This window comes from Rhipicephalus microplus, chromosome 7 (assembly GCF_043290135.1).
Source record: "Rhipicephalus microplus isolate Deutch F79 chromosome 7, USDA_Rmic, whole genome shotgun sequence".
In the NCBI taxonomy this organism is placed as follows: Eukaryota; Metazoa; Arthropoda; class Arachnida; order Ixodida; family Ixodidae; genus Rhipicephalus; species Rhipicephalus microplus.
In genome coordinates, this window is record NC_134706.1 from 34,467,114 (window position 1) to 34,479,165 (window position 12,052).

Consider the following 12,052-nt stretch of genomic DNA (forward strand, 5'->3'; position numbering starts at 1 on the left):
ATAACATAAGCGGTACATTGAGCGTCTTTGGACGTGAGACACTTCAAGGGAATTTGTCAATTGCTGATGTTTCTTTCATTTTGCCAAATTTAGTATCCTTTTAGAAACAATTAATCAATTGATGCACATTTTTATTCTACTGTGCATTGACCTTTTAGAAATGTTTCATTGGCTATTACCCTATTGACTCAACTCAGATGTAACTTATATTTTTTTTCTAATTTCTTGTATTTTTATTTGACCTTCACATTACCATCCAACACCAAAATTCTATTTTTTTTTCCATCTTGGATGCAACAAAATGTCACCCCTCATGCTACGATTGTGGCCACGTTACAATCGAGTAAACAAGGTACGTTGAAAATTGCATTGCATGATGTACCCGACACCTTGCCTAACACTTCTGACAAAGGTGCCTTAAAGGAAATAGACCGAGCTATGTGATCTTACAGCTCTGAATGATTCTACTGCATAAAAGCTGTGCTTATTGAGCAGGAGCATCAGCAAACGCCTGCTGAAAAACGAACAAGCGAGGTGGGTCAATCCTACTCGGTAATGATCCCCGGTCGTCCAGTAAGCATGCTTCACACGAGAGAGCGTGCATGCGAATCTGTTGTTTTAGTTTAGGTAACGTATCAAAGTACTAACAGAAAGATCTTCCATCTTGTTTTTTTTTTTCCGTTGAAATAATTAGCTAACAACCCACTTATATACCGAAACAATGTTTTGCTCCTGCATGCAACAGTTATGTAAAGACATTTTCATGGCACTCACTCGCAGTTTCGAAGAGCATTGAGACAGGCTGACTCAGTTTGGTTTTCTTAGCCAACATGTAATAAACACAAAAAAAGGTACTCAGCTGCTGACCCGCAGGTCATGGGATATAATCCCGGCTGCGGCGACTGCATTCTCGATGGAGGCAAAAATGCTGTAGGTCCCTGTGCTCAGATTTGAGTGCTCAGATTTGAGTGCACGTAAAGAACCCCCAGGGGGTCAAACTTTCCGGAGCCCTCCACTACGGCGTCTCTCATAATCATATGGTGATTTTGGGCCGTTAAACCCCACATGTCAATCGATAAATCAGTTCCACCACAGTGCTTCCCTTCCTCTCTCATCCTCTCCCAGCGAGTTTATTACGGTGAGAGTGCAGTGCAAAGAACACGAATCAGGACTGAAGGTCCTGTGGACATGCGCATTTATGGAGATCATACCCACAAGGCAGCCATTGGAAAAAATGTCGCATTTCCATACGGAGACTCCTTTAAGCAGTCTCTGCAACATTTTTAAAAGGAATTGTCGAATGATCTCAGCGTCAGGTGACAGCCTAGATGTCTCATAAAATGAGCAAATTACTTGCTGGCACTGACAACGTGAACGCGAGTGATGCAAAGAAATTCCACGCGATGATGTCGCAGATTGCCAAAATTTACGACATCAAGGCGTCACTATGACACCTCATTATACGGCATCACATGACGACGTCACCTCATAACATCTTCTTTTTTTTTTTTTTTTTGCCAAAAGCGGGCTCATCAGGCAGACAAATAAGAAGCAGAAAGCTTGCTATGTCTGCAGCGCTAGAGGTAGCACAAAACCACGTTAGGTTCAGAAACTTTTTAGATGTGGGGCAGGGCACAACCAATACATCAAATGAGAAGAAAAATAAAATGGCTCTTGCCTTCCAGTCATCTTAGGTGAATGCGTAAAACATCCTGTGACTTCTTGCTTCACAAGTCGACTGACACCAACATTCTTTAAGTCCGTCATGTACAAGTACAGTTGATGGGACCTATGGAGGTGCACAGGGTGAATTGCAAAGGATCAAGAAGCTATGTCGACAAACATCGCAATTTCGAGTCTGTTCCCGCATTCAATAAATCAAGCAATGGCCATATCCGTTCTTTCAACGACAGAGTCACCTCGTCGAGAACGAAATTGGCTGGCAGAGGAGAGAGAGACTTCTAGCCGTCTTTGAAACCTTTTCGTGAATTCCCTGTCGTGCACAGTTCTGTAATACTTGGCTTACATGTTCAAAGGAGCCTCAACTACCAATGGAGAGTGATTTCCAACTGTATAAAAAAAATGTTGAAGGCAGTGCTTAAGCCAAATGGGTACGCACTCCTTCAACTCCTTTAGAGTGTTCAACACTCATTCCGATTAAATCTATATCATAATTTGAGAAAATTCTATCGCGATTTTGAAACATAGTACAGAGCATTATATTAACAGCTTAAGGGGCCCTAAAACCACCTCAAATATTCTCTTTAATATTTATAGCAAATGCACACATCGAGTTCACAGCCCCATTATGATTAACAGTGCCAAACGTGGCAGCACCACAAATTAAAAAATAAACAATCCCACGCTCCTCTCCACACATTCAAGTATACCCAGAGTAAATCATGAAGTCTCCAGGAGAACCTGATAATGTCAGCAGCAAAAGAAGCCTGCTTGTGTGCCCGCAGGTACGCGTGCTCCCTGCTTTTTCTCCTAGCATGGCAAGGGGCACTAAACGAGAAGGAGAGAAAAACCAGTGAATGAAGCGTAGCGAAAGAAAGAGCATAACAAGCAATAGCCACATTTTGATAATCAAACACGAGCCACTCCGTCATTACGGCACCATTTAAAAGGAACTCTCACAGCCACGTGTTTGTTGAAGACGAGACCACAGCTACCACCACAACTAAATCTTGACATCTGAATAGGGAGCCACCAAGCGTCACTCACCCTGTATGTCTCAAAGCCACCGACATAACTCGTCGCCTGTCCGTAGACATCGATGCCGACGTAAATGTCACTCTTGCGGGTGCCCGCAAAGAACGCCGACTCCTGGAGCACGTCCTCAGTCCAGCGCGAATTGAGGAATATTCCGTCGCAAAGTTTGAAGAAGTCACAGTTTTTCTCGTTCAGCTCGCTCTGCCAGTGCAGTGTTCCGTCGTTCGTGATGCTGTCATACCAGATGACCAATGAACCGGGGACGGCCTGGTGGGTTTGCGTGGTGATGGCTAACAGCAATTTCATGAGGAATCTAACGTGGCACTTTTCCTGGAAGCAAGAGGGTTGTGCTTCAATTTCAGCGTGCTTTCACTAATGCGCAGCGTTATATAGGGTTTTAGTATTAAAATTCCAATGATTTCTTTCAAAGAGTGCTAATAGTACCTAAGAGCTTTGGCGATTGATGATAGTTAGTCATAGTTGTTGAACTGACACTTATAACATGCCCGAAAATATAAATTTGAAATATTACAAAAAAATGGCCATCGGGGGCTGCAGTTTTAGGTGAGACCGGAAACTACCCACTATCCATGAAAACAGCCAGGCCAGTCTAAATAGGGACAGGTTACAACCCTAGGTTGCATGGGCCAATGTCGCACTATCATAATCTCAGTCGCCGAAGCTGTCTTGAGTGCTTTCATTGAAAATGGCACTGCGACAGAATGACACTCAAAATCAATGACACTAACAAGGGGGGTATACACAGGGCAGCACACCTTCCTTCCCTAAACACGAACAGACTCAATTAGTCCTCTTTAAAATGACTAAAATAACATGCGATAGTTCATTCTAATGAAACGTGGCACGCAAATGGCAGGAATTGACACAGCAATCCCAGTTTATTTACATAATGATAGAAATAAAAAAGGAAAATTTTAAGAAAAGTCTAGTCACAAATCAGAGCAAACATCTGTAATGGCTCAGTAATAGCAGTAAAAAACAAAAAGAAATTAAATAATTAAGCAACACAAACCATCTTGCTCTCAATGTCGATAAGCCACCCATCAAAGTGGGAGAGATTCGCAACAAGAGCCAGCTGAGATGCCACTTTCATCAAGAGGTTGTCACGCCTGATTCGGTCAAGAACATCTGGGCCCTCATGTGACTTGACAAGGAAGGTTCCTAAAAAGCCGAAACGCAATCAAGCCAGTCACAGGTTGCCTATTTATGTGCAAAAATGCTTGCAACAAAACGTAGGGGTGCTATCATAGAGCGATCGTTTCCAAGAATGTGATCACTTTGACAACATCCCATACGAATCAATGCCTGTTCTGCAAGGCATAGAAGTTCGTAATAAGTGCCCTAGAGGGAGATCTGGAGTTAGTGTCTATGGGAGCTGCAACACATGGTGCTTCACCCAGCATGGAAACGATGTATTGCACATGGATTCGCATAAGCTTTTTAAAGACCATGTCCTTCTTGGGATACTTCAACGTAAAAATTTTGGTCTGTCTCTCTTTCTGTCTCTTTCTGTTTGTCTATCAGTCACGCGAAACAAGTACGATCACATTCACAGCAACCACCGATATTGCTCTGGCTTCTGTGTTCATACTTGTGCAATTGTCAATTAAAAAAGCAAATATTGCGCTTATCTGAGGCACAATATCAACACATCAATATACTGTGGTGTGTTTCTTTATACTAGAAAAGGCATACATAAGTGATTCTAAAAACTATTGTTTATTACACTGCGCTGGCAATGTGACGCTATGCACGAAAAGGCATTTCCTACCCTTTGCTAAGACAATGCGGTGCTGCCACCTACCTTGAAATGAACAAAATAAAGCCTCCAAGATAGTGCATGCATGCTGCACGCTTGCTATAACGGAGGCCATCCTTTCGTTTTTTTAGATTATTGCCAGATGGCAGTCATGTCTCGCGCAGCGCCTCCAAAATGTCATTCGCCTATATTCTCAAGGAAAATATCGACTAAATGCTTTATTCACTCTCGACAACAATCACAGTCAAACATACAGATACGGGGTCTTTTTTTTTTTTTTTTCTGGTCCGTGTAGCCTGCATCTGCTTTGCTCCAAGACATATTTCAGCAAAAGTTCGGCCGCCCCACTTTACCACCTGGACCCTTTTTGGCAAACTAATTCAAGTCAGCTAACAAAGCTCACACTGAGCCACTCTTTTATTCAGAATAAAAGCCAAAATGCAACAATAAAAAAGCCATAAGGGCTTTCGCAGTCACCAGCACGAAGGTTGGGCATATATATAACGCAATAGCGTTAGCGAGCGCGTTTCACAGAAATTCCGGTGTCAGTGTCATTCATTGCGAGCGAAAAATAATTATCCTTTCTGTGACCAAAAATTCCAGAAAGATGCAAATAAAACAAATACAAAAAGCTTGGCAGATCTTGCGTACCATGGGAATTGATGTTATGCGAAGCATGCGGAGGGAACGTGACTGTGTTTCAATTTTTTTTTATTGAGCGAAACATTACGAAATGATGCTTATACACACATGCCAAAATGGCAGCTATCGTAGACGGTGTCTGGCATAATACGATGTCTCACCCAGCACTTTGACGCCGTGTCGGTGAGCAGCCGATATCCAACCGGGAGGTGGAATGGTGACCATGTAGGGCGAATAATAGACAAAGGTGTCGATTACTTGCCAGTGGTAGAACCGGTAGCTTTTGGGGTTGGCACAACCATGGACGAACCTAGGGAGAGATGGCAAGCAATCCGTGAATGTACGAACTAAGGTATACCCCCCATAAAGGCAAGCACATTGTCCCAGTACGTGTTAGGTGTATTTGTTCCTTGAGCCCCGTCATGTCCAAGACGAAGGCGATGAACTCGGATTTACGTCGTGCAGTAGATGCTGCAGGTACCTCAGAGGCAGAACTTCTGAAAACAGCCCTAAGACAGGACAAAGAAACAAAGCGACAAGACCCTTCACTTCTTTCTCTGTATCATCTTCGCACAGAGCTGTTAAAGGGCCCCTAAGCTGTCTGAAAATTTTGAAGGGGTGCGTTGTTCTCTCATTGCTCCCTGTCTTTTCGCCACAACACGTGAGCTGTCTGCATGTTCACGCGACGTCATGAGAAAATGGGTTCTCAATTGGTCCATGTAGAGGGGATATCAGTGGTGGAATGACCCCTACCCTGCCTTATCATGCAGTCACGTACGCACTGCCTCGTCTCGCACGACTATCGAGCACAATCAAGTGATATAAATTTCATCTGAATCAAGTGCTATCCCTTCATTTTGTTTGCTTGAGACTGTGCAAATGGAGAACACAGCCTGTAGCTGAGGGCGAACTCGTAATAGGCTCGACTTTTTGTGCTGACAATGACGTGGCTTGTGAAAAAATAAGTGTCAACGAGGAGGAAAAGAGCGCCTTTAGGGATGGTAGTGGAGGTAGGGGAGAAACCACTCTCTTGTCTTTGAACTCAAAGTGGTTTAGGGGCCCCTCAAGAAAGCAAAGCACCTTACGAATGTGACAACTGTCAGAGCTTGGCTCAGTAGAGAGCCAATGTTTCGTAACACTCCTCCAGCTGTTGTATCGTAAAAGCCACCCTTGCCTCAAAATAAATGTGTTGATATGTAGTTGTGGACAAAAAGAAGTTTGACTTCTTTTGCTCACATACTGTGCATCATGGCATTTATGTCGACCATGTAATCTCCAGTGCAAACGTGCCTTTATCAGTCTGCACTCGCATGTCACCTAGCTTCCTCCAGCATTACATGTAGCTGCGCTACAATTTTTCAGTAATGTTGACTAAGTGTCAAAACAAACAGAAACAGCCAAAATCTCCAGTAGTAAGTTCATCACCAAGTTCACAAATGACTAAACAAGCCATTAAGAGGCAACCTATGGGCACAACACCATTGCCAGAACTAAATTGACGATTATGCCAATAAAACGGCAGTTAATTAAGTATTGGGGCCATATTCCAAAATGCCCATTGCCAGCAATGGCGTGACTTGTCTTGTCGAAGAATCTTGCATGTCCACCTGCCTTTCTTCCGCCAGCCAATCAGCATTCAGTCAAATCAACGGTTTGACACTACCTCTAAGAGTAATTGTGTTGGTATAGTAACAGTATGACCTCTGCTGTACACCAATTAACACCATTCGCATCTTGCATAAGAACATTAAAACTCAGCGCACACACAATATTCCATTCCAGCCTTAGCATGGCACTTGAAAAACAGCGCAGAAGACAGGACCCAGTAAGAGAAGCCACATACAATGCTGTTAAACGTAATGAAAGCCAGCAGATAATGAAGCCAGGAAAAGTATCGGGGACATTAATTGTACTGTTGTAAGTGCGACAATGGTCATCAGACCTTCATCCTTTGTAGCTCAATCTTCTAGCCAAATTGGTAGAGCATCGCGTGCGTAACCTATAACTCACATGTTCAGCCCCTGCCGGCAGCATATTGTTTTTTCGTCCACTTTACTTGCTTTGCATGGCAACTATTAGAATACACTTAAAATGGCACACCTAACGTCCCTCGTATACATTCCTTGGCTTCATTATCTGATGGTTTTCATTGAAGTTGTGTCAAACAAACAAACCCTTAAATTTCCTTCTTGCATTCTTTCAGTAAAGCGTAGACACATACAGCGTCGTGCATGTCTTCTCTTTCTCGGGTCCCGGCTTTTACGCTGCTTTTCAAGTATATCATACATTTCAGTTGAGTCAGCCAGTCTACCATCCTCCTTGAACATTAGCACCTGGGGTGCCACAAGTACACAGCAGCGCACAACCTGCCGCGCAATTAAGAGTTACCTGTCTTAAATACTGCATTGTGCAGATTCGACACTAAAGCATGGGACAAGTACTGGGCAAACTCAGACACAAGAGAGAAATAAAGACACCACAAATATTTTTAGTGCCGTTTGTGGTGCCTGACGTGTTTGTAAGCCTTGCTTTCAAAATTTTTTCACACGAATACCTACCAAAATAGCTCAGCTCTGTTATCCTACTCCTCACATTCTTTCTTTCATGGTCCGTATCCACGCTATCCATTATATTTATAACAAAACTCGCCCAGGAACAAATTTGGCTAAGACTATCACCTGTCTTGTTGATAGCAGCCGCGTATGTGATCGTGGCACAGGAGGGTTTTCGGGTCCTCGGGTCTGCCACGTGCTACGTCCCTCAACGGCTGCACGGCGCACAGTGGCGGACTCTTGAAGCTGAGAAGCTCGTCTAACGTGTCCAGTGGGGATACTGCGTTGTCTGTGGTCACCTCCGGGTCGAGCATCGAAGTTGAGATTAAATGCGCGACTTCGGTTTGAGAACGATGGCGAACGGCTAAAATACGTTGCGCATGCACCAGGCGATGTCTACAGTGAAGCGGACCGAGACATCAATACATGTAGATCCTAAAGTTTTGGCTCACACCCACGCCACCTAGGCCATTGGCAAACTTCTTCTCCCTTCTCCTCGCGTGCCGATGAGGTTTAAATCGGTGGGTCAGCCAAGATGCCATCCTCACAGTGAAGAGGTCTCTAACGAAGTCTGGAATTACTAGTGACGTACCAATTTCATTCATTTCAACCTGGCAAACAAGGAGAAATATGATATGAAACAAATGTAGCTTTACAATGATGACCAATTTACAAATGATGACCAATGCTTCGCTTTGAAACGAAGTTTATGTGGCATCACTTCTAAATGCTAATTAAAAAAAAGAACGATTCGAACATCGAATGCCCGGACTGTTTCGCACAGTTGCATTCGATCAATATCTCGCTCGAGTCGCGATCGAGTTTCTCGTTCGTGATTGGCCCCTCTTGGGGATCTCTTGGCGAGGCAGCCAATTAGCGGTCGAGAAATTCGATCTCGATAGGGCTCGATCGCTATCGAATGAGCACTGCGTAGCGGCACGACGCAGCAGATATTCAAGACGCTCAAGTGCAACAGTTATCCGTTGTTACGGAAATGTGGGGATCCTTAGGTGTATTGGCACACACCCGAATACGAAGCGTTCAAAAGAAAGCGAAGATTTTCACTAAGTACCAAAGCGCGCATGGTGAGGTGCCGACGTTCGAACGGGTGATCATCAAAGGTTGACGATGTCGTGAGACGAGACAGGTGTGTTTCGCATCGGGTACACGGCAGAAAGTGAGGGTGAACGAGGACCATCGATAGGTGTTTTATGTCGGCACAGTTTGACTACACAGGTATCAATACTTTCTTTCGCTGTGAGCAGTGAGTAAATGCGAATGGCGCGCTGTGATGTACCGATTAGCGATAGAGTACGGAACGCCAGCGGTCAGTGTACCGCATGCACAACTGCGAAATTTACGTTTTAATTGAATGCGTTTCAAAAATTCATTTCATAAACCTGAATACGTTATTTAAGGTCAATCCGTGTTCTTATAAGATGCTTTTAAGACAACACCGTCCATCGCAGTCGTGGCCGAGTGGTTAAGGCGATGGACTTGAAATCCATTGGGATCTTCCCGCGCAGGTTCGAATCCTGCCGACTGCGTTAGTTTTTTTTTGTCTTGTACTGTTTCTGTTTTGTTTTTTTCTTTCAAGTACAGCTTTCATTTGTTTTCAGCTGGCGCGTGGGAAAGAAATAAAGAATTAACCACTCGGGCGATCAGCGCTAAAAGAACCTTTACCAATTGATACTGCAAGTGACCATTGAGTAAGCATCGGGAAATATATCTAAAAGGCGAATCAACACAACGATATAATGCAATCTTACCGTGCTCTAACCGGCTCTGACATTATGCGCACCCCCCTCCCCCTATGGGCTCGGAATTAAATTGACAACAAGCAAAACCATCGCGACGTCTTGGAGCGGCTAGCCAAATGCGACGGCGGATGCCTCCGTGTATGGATCAATTCGGAAATGAGGCCACGTGCCCTGGAGTGAGTAGCTATAAGGTGATTAGTGAAATTTTGAACCAATGATTACGCCATTTGGATATCATATGTTTGGCCGTCCGCCGCGCCCTAGCCGTCAGGATCTGCTGAGGACGCCGCCTACGTTGGTCGAAGATATATCGCATGTTTCATAGAGCAATAAAGTTTATTAGTCGACGATGGTGGTACGAACAATTGGTACGAGCGATATATTACCCCTATACTGTCAAAAAAGTGACACATTTGCCAGTAGCGCAGCCACTGCCAGACATTATTTTCGGTTGGAGTGGCGGAAGGGGGGGGGGGGGGGGGCAAGAGGTCATTTTTATTTTATGTATATTTGTGTGTGTGTTTGTATGTGTGCATGTACAGTATGGCAGTATATATAGCATACACATGCAACAGTGCCATTCCACACCAAACGAACGATACCTTGGTGACTATTTCAGCGAAAAATAAAAATCACGCTGAGTTCTTGCATTGAAACTATATATAGCGAATTGCTACTCGGAGGGAATCTACTCAGAGTGTCCACTCCGTGAAGAAATATACTCCATCTGGGGCTCCGATAGATATACGCTTAATGTGGGGATTGAAAGCAAATGCTTATGATACGGCAAGATTCATAATTTGCGATTCTTGTTTTCAGGAGGATAATAATATTTGAAGTTCCCCATTTGATTACCATTAATTGGTTGCAATGAATGGGGAACTTGAACGAGGAAGCTGTCGTATGATCAAATGAGAAGACAGTCGTCAGTGGTGAACTTCAAGGCTATTTTCTCCCGAAAAAAAACACACAATAGTACTTATAAATGTAAAGTTTGTTATATAACAAGGACTACTAATTTTCTTTCGCTTGGTATATAAAGTTCATTTTTAATTCTAGCAAAACGTGGTGCAAATTGCGTCTAGAAGTGGATTCAAATAAATATGGTGATTTTGTCAAGTTTGTTATTTTTCTTGTACCTAAATACATTAAAGGGCAATGTACCTTCTTCAGAGTGAGTATCCATTGCCCAGATATTCATACAGAGTGCAGTATTGTGACAGATAAAATCTAAACATGGAACATTCTGGCGAATTTTCTGGAGGCGTATGGAACTGAAAAATTGCAGTAAGGGTGTTTATCATGGAAGACCTTAGACAGACGCCCTTGCTTAATGTCTAAACTGAATTTGATATTGAAACAAGAAACAATATTCTCAGAATAATTATTCCTTGAAACAACACGCAAAATATTCTGCGATATTCGGGAGGCTTCAACGTGACTCAATTTTTTCGTCTCTCTATGAACTATACAAGAAACTCAATGTTTTCAATGCAAATAGTCAGCACGACTTTTTTTTTTTTTTCGAGTACGTTCGAGACGATCGCCAGAAGAGCTGGGATGTTTGGCTTAGGCCCGTATTCACAAACCAACCTCATCCTTTCCTCGAAATTCGCTTATCGGTTTTAAACCTTTTTTTTTTTTTGCGCATGAAAAACAAAATAAACCAGTATTCGTGAACCAGTCTTGTCCTAACCTTTCACCGTGTTACCATTTTTGCGCCTTTATAACGAGGGTAGAGTGTACAGGAAGTTGAGGAAAACGTGAGGTAAGGCCCAGGTTGGTTTGTGAATACAGGCCTTAGTTAGAATGGCCCAAAAGACAAAAATTCCAGGGGAAGGAGGGGGGGGGGGGGGTCAGATCTTCCCTTCCTGGTTATGCCTGTGACCTTGATGGGCTCTTTTACAGCTATTTAATTCTTGCGGGGTTAGCCTATCGTCATCTTTTTAGATTTTTTTTGTTATGATCGAAGTTGTTATATGTCTGCCTTCGGAAGGGCAGTTTTAAAACAACGTTAAAATGTGTGGTTTAGAAACATTTGAAATGTATTTCACCGATATATGTATATCAAGCCAGAAGCCACAGCTACGAATCCTACTGCGCGGGAAAAAAAAAAATGGCTTGGCCGCAGCAGGCAGACAGTGACGTCAACAGTGTATAACGATCTTATTTTAATCAAACGATTGTTCTCAGTGCCGCCCCTCCCTCCCCCCCCCCCCCAGAAAAAAAGAAAATATTTTAAGGGGCCAACGTTGGCGTTCCGCTTACCTCATTAATTTCTGATTTCGTGGCCAAGCTTAATGCGAATTATTAAGGCTGGGTCATTTTTTTTTCGGCTGATTGTAATACTTATTACGGTGAATTACACGCATACTTTCTTTATGCTGTCCACAAAATAGAAAAATAATTGAAAAACTGGCAAAAAACATGGCCGGAATAAAAGCTTGCTAACTCTGATACGTTTTGGCACGTTTTTTTTTTTTTTTTATGTCCGACGGAACGTTTAAAACTAAGTCGAATATAAAACAAATATTTTGAAACCTTCCTGCGAAAGATTGCGTTTCCCTAGGCAGCGCGAGAGAAAAAAGAGATGGCTAAAAAGC

At 43.2% G+C, this 12,052-nt stretch overlaps 1 protein-coding gene and 1 non-coding gene across 4 annotated transcripts in view; one reads left to right on the top strand and one right to left on the bottom strand.

The window, feature by feature from the left end:
• Positions 1–8,980, bottom strand: part of LOC119179276 (cytosolic endo-beta-N-acetylglucosaminidase) — a 22,912-nt gene extending 13,932 nt beyond the window's left edge. Inside the window, exons 1-5 of one of the 3 annotated variants that reach the window (XM_075868986.1) lie at positions 8,762–8,980; positions 7,816–8,300; positions 5,299–5,447; positions 3,749–3,897; positions 2,728–3,045 (exon numbers count right to left, since the gene is read on the bottom strand). In XM_075868986.1, coding sequence (XP_075725101.1) covers positions 2,728–3,045; positions 3,749–3,897; positions 5,299–5,447; positions 7,816–8,003 — 804 coding nt within the window. In that variant the 5' untranslated portion in view covers positions 8,004–8,300; positions 8,762–8,980. Of the gene's footprint in view, positions 1–2,727; positions 3,046–3,748; positions 3,898–5,298; positions 5,448–7,815 lie in introns of all 3 variants that reach the window. The other 2 variants (XM_075868987.1, XM_037430343.2) reach the window with 2 other exon arrangements.
• Positions 8,981–9,154: 174 nt separating this feature from the next.
• Positions 9,155–9,236, top strand: TRNAS-UGA (transfer RNA serine (anticodon UGA)). The gene has a single exon. It is a non-coding gene; the product is annotated as a tRNA-Ser (tRNA).
• The last annotated feature ends 2,816 nt before the right edge of the window (positions 9,237–12,052 follow it).